Source organism: Alligator mississippiensis, chromosome 15 (genome assembly GCF_030867095.1).
Source record: "Alligator mississippiensis isolate rAllMis1 chromosome 15, rAllMis1, whole genome shotgun sequence".
NCBI classification, from domain to species: domain Eukaryota; kingdom Metazoa; phylum Chordata; order Crocodylia; family Alligatoridae; genus Alligator; species Alligator mississippiensis.
The window spans coordinates 4,607,980-4,626,230 of NC_081838.1; the positions used below are offsets into that span (position 1 = coordinate 4,607,980).

The following is an 18,251-nucleotide window of genomic DNA, read 5'->3' on the forward strand; positions in this document are numbered from 1 at the left end:
TGGCTTCACACCTGTTACCGGGGAGTTGCCCTGGCAACAGTGCATCGCATCACCTCAGAACCCCCCCACGTCACCGCGGTGATCCCAGTTGCCCCCAGGCCCAGGCCTGGGTCCCAGCCCGGCTGCCTGGGTTCTCTCCAGCTGTGGGAGCTGGGGCGGGGGTAAAGCAGGAGGGGCTGGGAACCCAACACCTGGGTTCTCTCCAGCTCTGGGAGGGGAGGAGCGGTGGAGGGGTAGAGCAGAGCAGGCTGCCAACCCGGACGCCTGGGGTCTGTCGCATGTCTGGGACTGGAGTGGGGCCTGATGGACGATGCAGGGGGTGGGAACGTGGACACCTGGGTTCCTTCCCCACTGACTCCTTTCCCTGCCTCAGTTTTCCCTGCTATCAGTGGAGGGAGGACATTGCTGCCCCACGCTCCCCCCCTTATATGAATTGCCCCAGGTGCTCCTACTCACCCTGTAGGGCAGTATCACGGTTTGGGGGGGCAGGATCAGGGCCGGGGGGGGCAGCTACTGCTACTGCTATCCCCCCCCCCCGCCCCTTGCCTATGTGTAAACAGCTTCAGCTCTACAGGGACCCCAGCAGTGGGGTCAGGCAGCCTGCCAGTGCTAAGTGCCTGTGACGGATGGGACACCGCGGTGCGGGGACAGGAAGCCAGGTGTTCGGGCTCCCAGCTCCCCCCTTTCCCTCAGATCCCCTTCCAGAGTGGGGAGGGAAGCCAGAGTGGGCTCCCAGATCCCCCAGCTCCTATGGACTCCCAGATCCCCCTGCTCTCGCACTCTGGCTCCCACTTCCCTCCCAGAGCTGGAGGGAACCCAGATGCCCGAGCTGCCAGGCCTCAGTTGGGGGGGGGGGGGGGGGGCGGCAACATCCCCTGGTGCTCCGTATGTGCCCTCACTAACCTGCTCTCTCTCTCTGTCCCCACAGCCAACAGCACCCTGCTTGGCGGAGGTGGAGGTGAGTGTGAGCCCTCATGCAAACCCTCGTGCAAGCCCTTGTTCAGGGGGTGAGGGGAGGGGCTAGGGGTGTCAGTGGAAGGGCAGGGTGAAGGCCCCCATGGGCATGCCAGTCCCCTGTGAACACATGCTTGCTCACACACATGCATGCAGAGACATGTGATCAGACACACTCGTGGTCTCACACTCACACGTGCAGACAGTCTGACCACCTCATGTATGTAATGTGGCTCATTGCCTTGCACACAGACATGCTCCCACAAAACCCAAGTGTCCGGGATGCACGCACACATGCACACACACAGCCATCTGAGTACACACATCCACATACACACAGAAGCCAGGCATCCAGGACACACACACATATGCTTGGGTGCACACATAATCCAGGTGCCCCACACAGACACACAGAAACCAGGTATCCAGGGGACACACACACGGAATCCAGGCATCCCACACCTACAGAACCTGAATGTCTGGGTACACACATACAACACACACACTCATACACACTAAACCCAGGCATCCAGGACAAACATCCCCCCCCCCCCACACACACACACAGAACCCAGGTGTCCAGGATACACATACACCCTCCTCCTCCCCGGGTACCCAGGTATGTCGTTGCCTCCCCCACATACACAACCCAGCCATCTGGGCATACACACGATCACAGAATCCAGGCATCCAAGACACCCACATGCACAGAACCCAGGTGTCCAGGACACGCACACACACACACACACGCCCTGTGTTACTATAAAACACACCTACCTATCTTACCATCCATCCATCTACCTGCCTATCAGGGGCTGGGGACACCTGGCGCTGGACTGCGCCTGCCTCTGGGGTGGGTGTTGGGGGCTGAGTGTAACAGATGCCGCTAGCTCTGGTGGGGGTGGGGGGGTCACCTCAGGTCCATCACCACGCTGGAACCCAGGCATCCTCCCCCCACGCCCGCCCCCCCCCCCCCCCTCCCTGGCTCGATATAAGCCACTGCACTCAGCGGAGGGGTTTTTTTTTGAAACTCTAATCAGCGAAGAGCCTGGCGCTGAGGAAAAGAGGAGAGAAAATCAATTTTTCTCCTCACAAACGAGCACAGATCAGCTCGTAAAAGCTCGGTGACAGCCCAGGCTTAAAAGCCCTCGTGGGAGATTTATACCCCAGAGCATCTGGGATGGGACCATTTTTTGCCCCTTTCCCTCCACTCCAGGGTTCAAAATATCCCCAGGAGGGGATAGACCCGGCAGATCACTAAAGGCTCAGAAATGGAGAGACTCAGGGAAGAGCCCAAGGGGTTTGAACATGGGGAATGGGATGAAAATAGGATCGTATTTTCAAAGGGGTTTAGACACTATCTTCAAAGGGGTTTGGATACTATTTTCAATGGGATTTGAACATGGGAAACATGATGCAAATGGGACAGTATTTCCAAAGGGGTTTAGACACTACTTTCAATGGATTTAGATGCAATTTTAAAGGGGTTTAGACACCTTTTCAAAAGGATTTATATGCCATTTTCAAAAGGGTTTGAACATGGAGAATGTGGTCCAAATTGGACTGTATTTTCAAAGGGGCCTAGATACTTTTTCAAAGGGGTTTGAACATGGGATGGGAATGGTTCAGTCTTTCCAAAGGGATTTAAACACTATTTTCAAAGAGATGTTAGATGCTATATTCTTTGGGGTTTAGATGCTGTTTTCTAAGGGGTTTGGACACTGGGAATGGGGTTGAGTTGAGATGGTATTTTCAAAGAGGTTTGGGAGGTTTTTTTTAAGGGGTTGAGATGAATTTTTCACAGAGATGTAGACACTGTTTTCAAAGCGGGGTTGGGTATTAGTCTCTAAGGGGTTGAGATGCTTTTTTCAGAGGAGTTTAGATGATATTTTCAAGGGGATTCAGGCCTCAAGCAGGGCTGAAAGGGCTATGCAGCTGGCATCCTGCATAGGTTTGTACCCGCTAAGGGTTTGCCCTCCCCCAGACAGATAAAGGGCCTGCCTTTGAAAATGGCTCTGGGGATCTGCCTGCCTTTTGATCCCTGATCCCAGACTGGATCAAACACCAAGTGCCCCTGATCTCAGCGCCTGGTGCCTCCTGATCCCAGCCTGGGGGTCTGTACAGTGCCCAGCACCCCCCACCCCAATCCCAGCCTGGGGGTCTGTACAGTGCCCAGCACCCCCCCAATCCCAGCCTGGGGGTCTGTGCAGTGCCTGACACCCCCCTAATCCCAGCCTGGGGGTCTGTGCAGTGCCTGACACCCCCCCCAATCCCAGCCTGGGGGTCTGTGCAGTGCCCGGTGCTCCCGATCTCGGCCTGGGGGGTCCGTGCAGCGTCTGTCCATTGTTCGGTCCGTCCCCCGTGCCGGGTGGTGATGGATGGGGTGTTTTCCCTGCGAAGGCCACGGCGGGCAAACGCGGCGCTGAGATTTATGGCACTTAGTGAGTGCATTAGCACGATCTCCCCCAGCCCCCCCCCGGCCCCCGCTCGTTAATTTGATTGCAAAACAACTCTTAAGGCTGTGAAACGCCAGCGTTGGCTTCATTGTCTTCCACACAAGGACATGCTGAGGGGGGGCAGGATTCGGGGGGGGGGGGGGAGGGGACCATCTTACTCTGCTCTGGGGTAAATCAGGTGTGTTGGAAGCCCCCCGTAGAGGCAAATGCACTGTTTTGGAGGGAAGATGGGTCCTGCCTGTTCACCAGTGTGTGCGAATGGCGCACGAGGAGCTTGCATGGGGTTGCTCACACGTCGGGGGCAATGGTGATAGATGCGTGCCCCACAACCCGTCCCCACTGCTGCAGCACCTCCTCACGTGGGGGCCATGTTACCCCCTCCCTCACTCTTGTCCCCCTCCTCAGAGGCGGCCATGTTGTCCCCTCACAAGGCAGCTATCTTGTTCCCCTCAGGCGCAATCATGTTACCCCCCCTTAGCTGTAGCCATGTTGCCCCGTCGCGAGGCGGCCATGTTTCCCTTTCCTTGAGCAGCCACCTTGACCTCTCTTAAGGCGGCCGTGTTTCTCGCTCGTTGGCAGCCATGTTGCCCCCTCATAGCGCCACCATGTTCCCCCGCAACCCTCACCCACGTCCCCCTCCTCAGGGGCAGCCGTGTTACCCCTCCATGAGGCAGCCATGTTGACCTCTCGCAAGGCAGCCATGTTTCTCCCTCAGGGGCAGCCATGTCGCCCCCTTCATGAGGCAGCCATGTTGCCCTCCTCGGGGGAAGCCACATTGTACCCCTCACAAGGCAGCCACACTTCCCCCTCCTTGTGGTAGCCAGGTTGCCTCCTCACCAGGCATCCATGTTGCCCCCCTCAAGGCGGTTACATTTCTGCCTCTTTGGTGGCCGTTGCCTCCTCACAAGGCAGCCATATTGCCTCTCTCAGGGCAGCCATGCTGCCCCCCTCACAATGTGCCATGTTCCTCCCCTCAGAGTGGGCCGCCTTGCCCCCTCGTGAGGCGGCCGCGTTGCCTCCTCCCGAGGCAGCCACGTTCCCCCCTCGGGCAGCCATATTGCCTCCTCTAGGAACAGCCATACTGCCCCCTCCCGAGGCGGCCATGTTTTTCCCCTGAGGGCTGGCCATCTTGTCTTCTCCACCCCTCTGCCTCCCGCTCCATCCCAAGACTCCAGCTGCTGGGGATTAGCAGCGATTAGCAGCCAGCCTAGGAGTTTAATGAACCTCTGCTAAGCCGGCTGCCCTGAGGGCGGCCGAGGCTGGTTGGGATTATCCTTGAGGATTGCAGGGAGGACCCAGGTGTGCGGCCTCTACCCCCGCTCAGCCCCCATGTCCTCCCCGAGCGCCGGCCCCCGGCCCGGCCCCCGCCTCCCAGAGCTGCGGAGACCCCCGGCCTCCCCCGGCCTCTCGATTCCCACCATCCCCATTTCCCCCCTTGTAATCCCATACTGGTTTCACTGGGATTAGCAGGGCCTGGTAATTGCTTTCCCTTCCTGATTAATACCAAAGCCTCCAGCCTGTCCACAGGGAAACCAGCCAGAAATGACCCCCCTCCCGGGGTGCGGGGGCATATGTACATAACCCCGTCACCCCGCCCCGATTTACATACAAGAGCAATTAATTTGACGACAGTCGTTGTGATTGGAAAAGGAAGCGATGGTCGTTGAGGCAAAGCCAAAGCGGAGAAGAAGGAAAGGCCTGAAATCGGCCAGGGAACCTGCAAGCCTGTTTCCTCGAGCAGTGGGAAGTTAATTCATTAATTAATCCATTGATTAATGAATTCCAGGCCCGCCTGAAATGTTCATTGAGAAATGGAGGGGGAGCGAGTGAGGGCGGGCGGGAGGGAGGGCGCTAGTGCCAGGCCGGCCGGGGGGTCATTGAGAAATGGGGAGCTGGTCGTTAGCGCCGGGTCAGGACTCGCCGTTGGGACGGCGCAGAACGTGCACACGCGCCCCGAGCCCAGCCCGTGCAGCTCTGCCTCCAGCAGCTCATCGGGAGATTAGAAATGTGTGTGTGTCTTAGTTAATTAGTTACTTAGTTTCAGGTCTTGCCTCAAAAGTTTGGGGAAGTTCATTACTTAGCTGGTTAGTGGCTTAGCTAGTCGCTTGGTTGGTTCGTTGCTTGGCTGATTTCAGCTCGGCCTCAACAGTGTCGCTGGGAAGCGTGTTCGTTAGTTCGTTAGCTGCCTGGCTAATTTCAGCCCTGCCTGAAAACGTTCAATTGAGAAATGGGTAGTTTGCTTGTTATGAATGGGAAGGAAGGAAGGAAGGAAGGAAGGAAGGAAGGAAGGAAGGAAGGAAGGATCAGGCCGAGTCCCCTGTACCCCAGGCTGCCCCGTGTTGCCAGCAGACGCCAGTGCTTTGGGTTTGATGCAAACCAAAAAGGCCTCGAGTAGCTCAGTGCAGCGAGGCCCCGCGGGCAGGGTCCCCGGACACCCCGGTTCCCTCCAGCCCCGGGAGCGGGCTGGGGCTGAGGTGCAAGAGCGAGGGAGCGGGGGCCCGGACGCCTGGGTCCTGCTGTGTTCCCCCACGACTGGGCTGGGGGACTCTCGGCCCCGCTGGCCCTGGGCCCGGGCACTGCCAGCGCGGGGATGATTCATGGGTGATGAAAAACAAACATGGGGGGGGCGGGGGGCCGGCTGCCAGGAGCCCAGACGCCTGGGTTCTCCTCCCACCCCGACTCCATTAGGGCCTGGTGATGGATGGGAGGCCGTGCCTGGCGCAGGGCCCGTAGGAGCGGCTGCCAGTAGGGAGGGCTGGGGCAGAGGGGGGGTGTGGGACACCGGAGTGTACTTGCGTGTCCCGGACACTTGGGCTCTGTGCACACGTGCGTGTGTGTCCTGGATACCTTTGTTCGGGGGGGGGGCGGCGCCTGGGTTCTTCGGGAGGGGAGTGGGGTCTGGGGGTTCAGAGCAGGGTGCCTGGGAGTTGGGACCCCTGGGTTCCCTTGGGGGGGGGGGTTTCTGGGCCTCAGGGGCCTGGGTCCCCTGGGAGGCAGGTGGCGCCAGGTTAACCCTTTCCCCTTCTGCCTGCAGTGGACGGCTGCATTCACCGAGCTGCCGGGGAGCTGCTGAAGGAAGAGTGTCGCTCGCTGAGCGGGTGCGAGACCGGCGAGGCCAAGATCACGTGTGGCTACCGCCTGCCAGCGCTGTGTGAGTGCAGGGGGCAGTGCACGTGCACGGGGCGCAGTGTGCATGCACAGGGGGGCAGTGTGACTGCTCATAGGGCAGTGAGACTGGCCGGGGGGCATTGTGCATGCGTGGGGGGCACAATGCTTGTGTGACATGCTACTTGTGTGATGCACTGCTTGTGCAACATGCTGGTTCTGTGATGCTGCTTGTGCAACAGCTCGTGCGGCGCCTCTTGTGCAAGGCGCTGCTTGTTGGACACAGCTTCTGTGATGTGCTGTTTGTATAACACGCTGGTTCTGTGACACTGCTTGTGACACACACTTGTGTGACCTGCTGTTTGTGTGACAAGCTGCCTCTGTGACACTGCTCGTGTGAGGTGTTTTGGGGGGGCACAAAACTTGTGCAGCACGGTGGTCGTGTGACACATGGCCCATGCAGCACACTGCTTGTGTGAGATGCCACTTGTGGGATACAGCTTGTGCAACACAAGGGTTGTGCAACACGGCTTCTGCGACCCACTGCTTGTGCGGCACGCTGTTTGTATGGAGTGCTATTTGTGATGCACCATGTGTGTGATACACTGCTTGTGCACCAACACCAGGGTGCAGATCAGGAAGGAGCTGGGATGTGGGGAGCCTTGGCTCTGATGCTTCTTCCCTGCCTGGGGCCCTGGGCTGGAATCATTGAGTTTTCCCCTGCCTCAGTTTCCCCAACTGTGAATTGGGGGAAGGGGGGCTCTGAGGGGGTGTTGGACTGTGCTAGGACTCAGGAGGAGCGCCCAGAGGAGAACAAGGAGAAAGTGAGCGTGTGAGCATGTGAGGGACCATGTGTGAGCAGGTGTACAAGGGACTGTGAGGGGACATATGAGCGTGAGCAGACACGAGGGACACAGATAAGTGGACATGTGAGAGTCCACACGAGTGTGAGAAGGTGTGTAAGGTACCATGTGAGTGGGTGTGCTAGGGACCATGCAAAGTGTGCAAGGGACCATAAGAGTGTGAGCAGTGGACAAGGAATTATGTGATTGTGAGCAGGCATGTGAGACCATAAAAGTGTGAGAACACATACTAGGGTTCATGTGTGAGCAGGTGTGCAAAGGACCACATGAATGTGAGTGGACATGTGAAGGACCACATGAGTATGAACAGGTGTGCAAGGTGTACAAGTGTGAGTGGGCCTGCTAGGGAGTGTGAGCATGAGGAGGTAGATAAGGGATGGCGTGAGTGTGAACAGGTATGTCAAGGACTGCAGGAATGTGAGGGAGTGTGTGAGTGCAAGTAGGTGTTTGGAGGACCATGTGAGTGAACAGGTGTGCAAGGAAGCATGTGAGTGTGAGCAGCAGTATAAGGGACCATATGAGAGCAGGCGTATGAGGGACTATGTGAGAGCAGGCAGGCGAGGGACCACGTGTTAGCAGGTTTGCAAGGGCCCATATGATAGTGCACAGGGGTGTGAAGGACCACATAAATGTGCACAGGTGTGCAAGGGGGTTACATGAGTGTGCACAGGTGTGAGGGGTCACTTGAGTGTACACAGGCATGTGAGGGCCTCATGAGTGTGACAGGGCTTTCCTGGAGCCCCTTCAGCAAAGGGAGCAGCAGGGGGCAGAGCTGATCCCTGCCAGCCCAGCCCCCTCGTGCAAATCCCTTGCACTAGTGCAAAGCAAGTGTGAGCCCATGGGGGCTAGAGCCAGAGAGGGGACGGGGGTTTCCCCAGCCCTGGGCCAGGCAGCTGCCATGTGGCACGTGTGTGCACAACCATGTGCACATGTGTAACACAGGCAGTGCAGTGCATACTCAACACACATGCACATAAGCCTGATACAGGAAGAGCGCACACCAACTGCTGCAGCGTCCTTAGCCTGACGAAGGGGTTTTGAACCCGAAAGCTTGCTTAATAACTATTCTCCAACCATTTGGGTTGGTCTAATAAAAGATATCAAATTCACCCAAGGAACCTTGTCTGCCTATGTCCTTAGACCAACACGGCTACAACCTAAACCCCTGATACAGGAGCACACTCAGGTCCATGTGCACATGTGCACACACTCACAGCCTCCCTGTTCTCACTCCCTAGGCCCTACTTCCCTCCCAGAGCTGGAGAGAACCCAGGCGTCTGGGCTCCAGGCTCTAAAATGGGTCCTGTCTGTGTTTGCGTGTGCAGTGTGCCAGTGACACCTGGTGGCAGCTTGGTGCCCGGCTGAGTGTGTGTGTGTGCGTGCGCACGCGTGTGCATGCATATGAAATGCCTGGACTGTGTGTGTGTGTGTGGGGGGGGGGGGGGGAGAGAGAGAGAGAGAGAGAGAGAGAGAGAGAGAGAGAGAGAGAGACGTCTGGGATCTGTGTGTGTGTGTGTGTGCGTGTGCGTGCACGCTTGTGTGAGACAACAGGGTTCTGTGTGTGTCTGTGTGTGTACAGTGATGTGAGGCCATGCACAGTCTTAGATGAACACCCACATACACACACACGCGCGTGCATGCATGCTTGTGTACAATATTCTCAACCAGGTCCTGGGGCAAGTTTTGGGGGTGGAGGGTCAAGGCTGGGCCCGGACACCTGACTTCTTTGGGGGGCTGGGCTGGACACCTGGTTTCTCTGGGGCTGGATGGGGGGCTGTCCCAGACTCCTGGGTTCTCACGCCCGCCCATCCCCCCCAGGGGTGATCCACACTGTGGGACCTGTTTGCCAGGGTCCCCCCGGGCCCACGCAGGAGGCCGCGCTGCGGAGCTGCTACAGTAACAGCCTGCACGTCGCGCAGGATGCGCAGCTGCACTCTGTGGTAAAGGGCAGGGACAGGTGGGGGCATTGAGGGTAGAGCCTGGGTGGGGCTAGGTGGTGGGTGGAGCTTCAGACAGGGGGCAGGGCATTTGGGACTTCCTGGGAGGGGGTGTGGCCTGTGAGGGTGGGGCCCTGTGGTAGGCCTTGCGGGTGGGGCTTCCCAGGCAGAGTCTCCTGGGAGGGGGAGGGGGCTTCTGTGGGTGTGGTCTCATGGAGGGGTGGGTGTGGCTTCCTGGGGGCAGGGTGGGGGGAGCAGCTGCCCCTTCTGACCCATGTCTGTCCTCCCAGGCCTTCCCCTGCATCTCCACTGGGGTCTTTGGTGAGTGTTGGGGCGGGGCCTGGGGCAGGGCCTGGGGGGCGGGGCCCCTGGCTCCTCCCACTTGTCTGACCTCTGTCCTCTTCCTGCCCCAGGCTACCCCAGCGAGGCCGCAGCTGAGGTGGCACTGGGCACGCTACGGGAGTGGCTGCAGGAGCACAAGGACAAGGTGAGTGTATGAGGGGCACGTGTGAGCAGAGACCTAGTGAGTGTGAGCAGGCATGCAAGGGGCATGGGGGGGTGAGCATGGACCTGTGAGTGTGAGCAGGCATGCAAGAGGCACATAGAGTGAGCATGGACCCTGTGGGTGTGAGGAGACATGCAAGGCACAGGGCATGAGCATGGACCCCAAGTGTAAGCAGGCATCCAAGAGGCATGGGGTGTGAGCATGTACCCCGTGAGTGTAAGCAGACATGCAAGTGGCAAGGAGGGTTGAGCATGGACCCTGCGAGTGTGAGCAAGCATGCAAGAGGCACGGGGAGTGAGCCCATGTTTACTCCTCGTGCTTCTAGCACGCCTGCTCAGAGACCCTGCGAGTGTGAGGAGGTGTGCAAGAGGAACAGGAGTGAGTATGGACCCCTGCAAGTGTGAGCAGGCGTGCACACGACACGGGGGTTGACCATGGACCCCGTGAGTGTGAGCGGGCTTACAAGGGCCCAAGTAGGCCTGTGCCAATGTGTGAGCTAGGCCACGGAGGGCACACGAGGGGCATGGATGTGGGTGCAGGGACATGGGCGTGCAAGGTGCATGGGCCTGGGTACACATGGGGGCCGTGGCACAGGCTTTCACTCTCCTGGACGCCTGGGTCCCGCAGGTGGAGCGCCTGGTGCTGTGCGTGTTCCTGGAGAAGGACGAGGCCATTTACAAGGAGAAGTTGCCGCTCTACTTCCCCGTTGGTATGGAGACCCCCCCCCCCCCCCCCCCTCCCATGATGCCCCTGACACCTAGGGTCTTCCTCCAACTCCCCCAAACAACCCCGAGACCTCCCCCCCTCCCCTGCCCAGTGCCCAGACCCCTGGCTTCCCTGCCCCCCTTCCCACCCCCTTGGTGCCTAGGTTCTGCCACCCCCCAGCTGCCAGGGTCCCTGCCCCGCCACCGGACTCCCGGGTTCTCTCCCCACCTCCCCCACAAGACTTGGGGGGGGGGGGGTGCCCCAAACATCCCTTACCCTCCACCCAGGAGGACCCCTCCCCCCAACCAAGCTGTTCCCTGCCTCCCCCAAGATGCATCCCAGGGCTCCAGCAGCCCCCCAACTGCCAACCATAGCCCCATCTGTGTGGGGGGCTGTAGCCAGGAGGGGGCGGGATCATCCCTGAAGGGGGCGGGGCTACCCTAGGACTCATCTGCCCCTCCCTCTTTTCCAGCCTGAGGCCATGACCCCACCCCCCCTTGGGTAAGAGCTGTGTGAACCCCCCCCTGCACTAACACCCCCTTGCCCCCAGACACCTGGGCTCGCTCCCTGCTCTGGGAAGGAGCCCGGACCCCTGGGGTCTCCTGCTGGGGGGGGGCCCTATGTCTGCACTAACAGGCCTGGCTGCAGCACCCCAGCAGGAGAGGATGAGGCAGGGGCTGCGGGTCAGGAGTGAGGAGCACCGGCAGGGCTGGGTGGGCAGGGGGTTGCAGGTCAGGAGTGACGGGCACTGGCAGGGCGGAGGGGTCTTTGGGTGGCACTGACCTATCTCCCTCTGCCCCCAGGTGACTCCGTGGATGCTGCTGCCCTGGACTGACTCCCCCCCTTCCCCATGTATTTTGGGGACAGGGCATACCCCCCTGGCACTTTGCCCCTCCCCAGTGTTTGGCTAATAAAGGATTTGGTGTCAGTGGCTGCATTGGTGAGGCAGTGGGGTGCCAGAGGTCTGGGTTCCCTCCCAGGCTGTGAGGTGACCACCCCATAATCCCTGCCAAGGCTGTGCTGCGATTAGGGGGCAGCAATGGGGGAAGCAGGGCTGCAGACCCTGGTGGTGTCACTTGGTTTTCATGTCTCGGATGCCACCATGTGCATGGCAGAGAAGACAGAGGGACTGCGGGTTGGGAGTGAGGGGCATTGCCGCCTGCAGGACACCATGGATCCAGGCGTCACACCCAGAACCCGGGTGTCCAGGATGCGTGTACACACACACTTGCACACTTGGGCACACGCCCCCACCCGCACACCCAGAACCCAGGTGCCTGGAACATGGGCGCACACACACTCCCTCAACCCCCCCCCCCCCGGCTTCCACCCCAGAACCCAGGCAGCCGGGACTCCGCCCCCAGGCACTTGGGACACGGACACCCCTGCCCCCCCACACGGCATCTGGAACACGTGTGCACACAACTGAGGCGTTTGGGATGACCCCCCCACCCCCTGCAGGTGTCTGGGACACATGCGTGCACACACACCCAGACACACATGCTGAGCCACTGGTTCCAGCTTCCCCTTTATTGGCCACAGGAGGTGACAAGAGAACCAGATAAGAGGGGGAGGGGGGGCAGCACCAGGGGGGGGCTTCAGCTGTGCCCCTCCCCCCCCCATTGCAGTGGCCAGGGCAGGTCCTTACTTTGGGGGCAGGGACTTGGGGCCCTCTAGCCCCCTCTCCACCTTGTAGAGGAAGTTGCCCTGGTCACAGCTGGGGCAGAGCTGGGGTGTCACTGGGAGTGGGGGGGAGCAGGAGGGGGGAACTCTGCTCCCCCCCCCCGGTCCCAGAGGGGGCGTGCTGGCTGAGGGAGGGGGAGTCAAGGAAGAGACCCTGAGGGGGGTACAGTTGAGGGGTCCTTTCCTGCCCTCCCTCCCGCCTGGTAGGAGCTGGTGGAGGGGCCTCCATGCCTGGCCAAGGGTGCCGCAGTCGTAGGGGGCCTGGGCAAAGGGTGTCATAGGCTAATGGGGGGGAGCGGGGGGAAGGGCCCAAGGGGGAGCTTGGGGGGGATATAGTTTCCCCAGCACCAGCACAGACACGTGTGGGGGGGTACATTGGGGCAGGTGCAGGGAACAGGTGGCAGGGGACCAGGGCAGTTGATGGGGCTGGAGGGAGGGGCTGGGGCAGCTGGGGGTCCGTGGTCACCTCTGTCTGTGGCAGGGGCAGTTCCTGGGGCAGTGGAGCAGGCAGAGATGGGGTCGGGGAGAGGAGGCTGCAGCAGGCGGGGCGGTGGAGCAGGCAGAGGGGGAGGTCGGGGGTTGGAGGTCAGGGGTAGAGGATGTCGTAGTGGCCGGGACGGTAGAGCAGGCAGACGCGGGGCGCAGCGCCCTCGGGGAAGACGTGGGGGTTGGTGGCGCCGCGGCCTCGGTCCATGTACTCGACGCGCACGGGCGCCTGCAGGGCCTGTGCCAGCGCGATGATGTGGATGTGGTCGCTCTCCTTGCTCATGGGCTCCACCTCCTGCAGCGGCGGCATGGAGCGGGGTGGGTGTCAGAGACGCGGGAGCGCCCCCACCCTGCCCCTCGCCATGCCTTTGACAAGCTCCACCCCCACTGACTTGGACCCGCCCTGCTCACTCATGCCCCCAAGAAGTCCCAGGGCAGGCCCCACCCATCCTGATGAAGCCTGCCCCCTCCCCCACCAGAGCAGATTACTCCTCTAGGCCCCGCCCCCTGCCACCCTCCCAGGCCTCGCCCCTTCCCAGCACACACAGCCCTTGCCCATCACACCAGCTCTGGCTCCTGCCCAGGCCCCAGCCCCAGAGAACAGCCCTCCTCTGGCCCTGCTTCATAGGTGACCCCATGCACCACCCCTCGGCAGGCTCCTGGCCCAGACTCTGCCCACCTGCTGGCAGAACTCCTTGACGCCGCGCCCGCCCTCGATGAAGTGCTGGAAGAAGGCGGCGTGGCGCTGCAGGTGCCCGGACGTTAGCAGCCGCAGGTAGACCACCAGGTAGTCGGACGTGCTCTGCTCGTTGAAGGCGGCCAGGAGCTCGCCGGGCGCCACGCCCCGCTCCACCTGCTCAATCAGCTCCATGAACTGCGGGGGGAAGATGGAAACTGAGGCAGGGCGGGGACGGAGGCCTAGGTGCGAAACCCCGCCTCCAGCATGAGCTCCGCCCATGCTGGGGGGGGGGCAGTGCCCTTACCGTGTTATGGAAGTCCTCGATCGTGAACTCGGTGAAGCCCTGAGACACCAGCTCCTCCTTACTCTTGGCCGAGATCTCCTTGAACCTGGGAGAGGGAGGGCGGGGTCACAGGGGGCGGGGCCAGAGTCTGCCCCCCCAGAACCCAGGGTCCAGGCCTCACCGCTGCAGCTCGGTGCGGTCGCCCAGTAGCGCCTCAAGGTGGGCGAAGCCGAAGGCGCGGTAGAAGCAGTTCCCGTCCGGCCGCGTCTTGCGGATGTACGAGTACTTCTGCAGCAGGTCCTGAGAGTGGGGCTCTGTCAGGCCACGCCCTTGGGGTGGAGCCTGGACAGGAGCTGAGGGGGGGAGGGGTGGGGCGCAACCACCCAGGGGTTTGGGGGCAGGGTCCAGGTCTGGCCTGGGGGCGGGGCTTGGGGGCAGAGGGCAGGGCCTGACCTGGGGCAGGGTTGTGGGGAGCAGGACAGTCAAGGTCTGACTTAGGGGGTGGGGCTTAGCTGGTGGGCTGTCAGGCCTCTGTGGACAGGGGGTGGAGTCTCAATTTGTGGGGGGTGGAGCCTAGTGCTAGGGGGGCTGGGGCTGGTTTAGGGGGCGGGGTTTAGTTCACCTGGCCTGGGGGTGGAGCTCAGGTGCAGGGGGCGGAGCCAGGGCCTGGCTGGGCGGGGCGCAGGAAGGGAGGAGTCGGGTAGAAAGGGCATCTGCCCCCTGCTGGGAGGAGCTCCTGGCTCCAGGGGCAGGAGCGAGAGGGGGGCGGGGCGGAGGAGCAGGCCGGGGGGGCACCTTGATCTTGTGCTGGTAGACGAGGTCGTCGGGCGCGTACTCCTTGTAGAGCACGGCCAGCTCGAGGCGCTCGGACACCAGCGGGTTCTGCACGGCGATCTGGGGGGGGAGGGGGGCGGGTTGGGGCCGCGCGTCCAGGCACCGAGCCCCGCCCCCCCGGCAGGGGGAGGGGGAGGGGTCCCCGCCCCAGGCCCCCCCGCACCTCCTGCTGGATGCGGTCCTGCTGCGCCATGATGGCCTCGTCGTAGGCCAGACAGTTCACGCCTGCGGGACAAGGCGCGTGAGGGGGGAGGGGCGCCGGCCCCCCCCGCCCAGGTTCCCCAGGCCGGCCCGGGGGGGGGCGGGGCCCGGCTGTCCCCCCCCGGGTCAGAGGTCAGGGGTCAGAGGGCGCCCCGGGGCGGGGGAGACCCAGGTGTTGGGGCGGGGTCCCGCGGGGTCACGTGCTCCCCCCCCTCCGGTACCGTCCGCGTCCCCCCCCAGCGGCTCCGGCTGCTGCTGAGGCTCCGCCGCCATCTCGGCCCCGCCGCGCCGAGCGCTTCCGGGTCACGGCCCGCCCCGCCGGAAGTGCCGCCCTGGCAACGGGCCCCGCCCTCACCCCGCGACGTCACCGCCCCACGAGGTTGGTGTAGACATGAGGTCATCCGGCATCACAGCTAACGGGGGCGGGGACCGCATTGGTGTCACTTCATCGGTGACGTCAGAGCGGCCGGTGGCGGGATGCCCTGCCATTACATCACCCGGCAGTGACGTGACAGCACCCGTGTCAGAGCAGCCGCCTTGCTTGGAATGGGGGCGTTTCCGTGACATCATCATGTGACATCACCATCTCCTCCCCATGCCCCCATGTCCTGCGGTGGGGGGGGGGGCAGGGACCAGGAGCGCAGCTGGGGAAACTGAGGCTGGAGATGACATCACAGGCGATCCGCCCCCCGAGGGGCACTGCCGCGGGCCGCCGTGTCCCCCGCTCCGGGCGCCGGAGCCGAGGGCGGGGGCGCACGGGCCCCTCCAGGCCGCAGGCGCTCCGGCGGGGTCGCAGCTGCAGGCGGGAGCAGGGCTGGGGCCGGGCCCTGGCGGGAGAAGGGGGCGTTGGGGGGTCTCCCCCAAGCCGGTGACCCTCGCTGACCCAGCAGAGCTTCGCAAGGGGCGGCCAGGCCCAGCGCCCCCCGCTGCCCCCCATGCCAGCGCCCCCGGGGCCGGGCTCTGCCACTGGGAGGGCCTGGGGAAGGCCAAGGGTCCTGCCCTCTCCTGGGGCATCTGCAGAGAATCCCCTCAACTCTGCCCCGCGTCAGATCCCCCACATCTGCCCCCCCACAGCCCCGAAGCCCCCCGGCTAACCCCCCATTGCAATTCACACTGCCCGCCCCAGCTCCCATGGTGCCCTGGGAGCCCCCCCCCCCCCATTACCTCTGCAGGGGGCTCCAGCTCCTTCATGTCCGGGAGGCTGGTCCAGGCCGCGGGGAGCAGCAGGGATCTGGCCACGGTCCCCCTCGGGGGCTCATGCTCCAGGGACCAGGGCCTGGGGCTGGGAGGGGGGGCAGAGCATGGACCCCAGGGGGCTCCTGCAAAACCCTGCTCCCCCCACGCTCGCCGGTGCCCCTCACTCCCGACCCGCAGTCCCCGGCCCCCTGTAGCACAGCCCCAAGCCACAGAGGAGCCCGATGCGCCGGGCGGGCCGAGCTGCACTCACCTCTGGGCCTTGCGGCCCTCGCCAGGCAGGCGGTGGGAGCAGGTGCGAGGGGGCACGGCGCGGCCCTGGTAGCAGCCCAGGGGGGTGCGGCGAGGCACCAGGCTGAAGCCAAGCTGGAGCCTCTCAGCGATGCTCCGCTTCTCCCACTGGCTGCGCAGGGGAGGGGGCCGCGGCCGCCTGGGGCCCAGTGGGGATGAGGGGGCAGCCGGGGGGGCCGTCGGGGCCGGCAGGTGCTGGAAGTGGCTGGAGACATAGATGGGCAGGTGGGACGTGTCACGCTGGGCCTGAGAGTGGAGGTGGGGGGGAGGTCTCAGAGCCCTGCCAATGCCCCTTGCCCCCTGCTCGATGGGTGCCCCTTGCTCCCGACCCGCAGCCCCTTGCCCCACTGCTCGATGGGTGCCCCTTGCTCCAGACCTGCAGCCCCTTGCCCCCTGCTCGATGGGTGCCCCTTGCTCCAGACCCGCAGCCCCTTGCCCCCTGCTCGATGGGTGCCCCTTGCTCCAGACCCGCAGCCCCTTGCCCCACTGCTCGATGGGTGCCCCTTGCTCCAGACCTGCAGCCCCTTGCCCCACTGCTCGATCGATGCCCCTTGCTCCAGACCCGCAGCCCCTTGCCCCCTGCTCGATGGGTGCCCCTTGCTCCAGACCTGCAGCCCCTTGCCCCACTGCTCGATGGGTGCCCCTCGCTCCAGACCCGCAGCCCCTTGCCCCCTGCTCGATCGATGCCCCTCGCTCCAGACCCGCAGCCCCTTGCCCCACTGCTTGATCGATGCCCCTTGCTCCAGACCCGCAGCCCCTTGCCCCCTGCTCGATGGGTGCCCCTTGCTCCAGACCCGCAGCCCCTTGCCCCCCAACTTGATTGGTGCCCCTCGCTCCCGACCCGCAGCCCCTCTCCCACTTACCATGGTCCTTGCTGGCTCCCAGCCCCCTGCCTGGACTCAGCCCCACTGACACCTACTGGTTGGTTGGGGGAGGGGGGAAATGGGCACATTACCCCCTGCAGCACCCCCTGGGGGCAGCATCCCCAGCCCATGGGGTGGGGGGCAAGAGGGGCCCAGCTGGGGGCACTGCGATCCCCCCAGCCTAGAGCCCAGAGCACGGGGGATGTGGGATACCCTCTCTACCCAGACCCCTCCTCCCCCTGCCCAGGAGGCCTGTAGCTATCCCACAATGCCCAGCAGCAAGCCCCATTCCAATCATGCAAAGGATTATGGGATACCAGCCCGCAATGCTCTCCCCTCTTAGCCCCAGAGATGGGTGGACAGCACGGGGCATTAACAGCCTCTTCCAGGGCACATTAAATACCCCCACAGGGTCAGACAAGGAAGCTGCTGCTCACCCACCCCTGAGCCCCATCACTGCGGGCCCAGAGCTGTCCCAGGTATTTATCCAGCCCCCTCAACCAATCTGCGGCCAGCCTGCAGCCTCCAGCCAATAGGAGGCAAGGGCACACCCCCTCCATTGAGCCAGCAAGCCATTGGCCCAGCTGTTGGCTCCACCCATGCAGGAGTAGCAGGTGGCAGTCTGCTCTATAAAGGGGCCACCCCAGGCTTCCCTGGAACAGGGGCTGATGGGGGGGTGGGGGGGCAGGGGCCTGGGCCCTATGCCCTAATGGCCCCCCCCCCCTTGTGAGCCAGGGTGCATCTGTGCCTCCGTTTCCCCTCCTGCCCTTCTCCCATCTGGACTGGGAGCTCCTTTGGGGCAAGGCCTGACTCTTACCTGGCCGGGGGGCAGGGGGGTCAGTGCAGCATGATCCCAGCCTGGGCGCAGAGGGGCCTCATCCCAGTGCCCCCACCAACACCCTCCACTCAGCCCCACAACCATCACCACCAGAGGAGGGTACAAGACCCCCCAGAACCAGCTGCCCACAACTCAAGGCCTCTGGGGACACCCATATCCCACCTCCCCCCAGAGCCCAGGGGGGCAGGACACTGCAGCCACTTCTGGGGTGGAACTGCCCTCTAGAACAGGTGAAAGCACACAGCCCATGGGGGATGGGACTGAAGGGAGAGGTGCTTGAGGCCCCCCGGCTGGGGACAGAGGGCAAGAGTCAGGGCCTGGGCCCAGCATCCAAGAGTCCGGCCAGAACTGGCTGTGGCACCGCTGCCCCACCC

The 18,251-nt window shown here is 63.0% G+C and overlaps 2 protein-coding genes across 4 annotated transcripts in view; one reads left to right on the forward strand and one right to left on the reverse strand.

The window, feature by feature from the left end:
- The window catches only part of MACROD1 (mono-ADP ribosylhydrolase 1), a 53,951-nt gene extending 42,498 nt beyond the window's left edge, over positions 1 to 11,453 (forward strand). The window contains exons 4-11 of one of the 3 annotated variants that reach the window (XM_059718526.1): positions 929 to 958; positions 6,445 to 6,561; positions 9,197 to 9,318; positions 9,606 to 9,636; positions 9,729 to 9,802; positions 10,448 to 10,529; positions 10,998 to 11,026; positions 11,329 to 11,453. In XM_059718526.1, coding sequence (XP_059574509.1) covers positions 929 to 958; positions 6,445 to 6,561; positions 9,197 to 9,318; positions 9,606 to 9,636; positions 9,729 to 9,802; positions 10,448 to 10,529; positions 10,998 to 11,002 — 461 coding nt within the window. In that variant the 3' untranslated portion in view covers positions 11,003 to 11,026; positions 11,329 to 11,453. The remainder of the gene's footprint in view (positions 1 to 928; positions 959 to 6,444; positions 6,562 to 9,196; positions 9,319 to 9,605; positions 9,637 to 9,728; positions 9,803 to 10,447; positions 10,530 to 10,997; positions 11,027 to 11,328) is intronic. The other 2 variants (XM_059718525.1, XM_059718527.1) reach the window with 2 other exon arrangements.
- A 587-nt stretch (positions 11,454 to 12,040) lies between these two features.
- Positions 12,041 to 15,017, reverse strand: OTUB1 (OTU deubiquitinase, ubiquitin aldehyde binding 1). Its single transcript, XM_014606313.3, has 7 exons — positions 14,913 to 15,017; positions 14,654 to 14,715; positions 14,452 to 14,550; positions 13,838 to 13,956; positions 13,678 to 13,762; positions 13,374 to 13,568; positions 12,041 to 12,989 (listed from the first exon to the last, which is right to left on the reverse strand). The coding sequence occupies exons 1-7, from the start codon at positions 14,962 to 14,964 to the stop codon at positions 12,795 to 12,797; spliced, it is 807 nt and encodes a 268-aa protein (XP_014461799.1). The 5' UTR covers positions 14,965 to 15,017; the 3' UTR covers positions 12,041 to 12,794.
- Positions 15,018 to 18,251: the final 3,234 nt, after the last annotated feature.

Excerpts from the sequence above, each read along its gene's own strand:
- OTUB1 (XM_014606313.3), bottom strand. The coding sequence starts at position 14,964 with ATGGCGGCGGAGCCTCAGCAGCAGCCGGAGCCGCTGGGGGGGGACGCG. Across the intron at positions 14,551-14,653 it reads AGGACCGCATCCAGCAGGAG|ATCGCCGTGCAGAACCCGCT; the intron begins GTGCGGGGGGGC and ends CTCCCCCCCCAG. Across the intron at positions 13,957-14,451 it reads TCTACCAGCACAAGATCAAG|GACCTGCTGCAGAAGTACTC; the intron begins GTGCCCCCCCGG and ends CCCCACTCTCAG.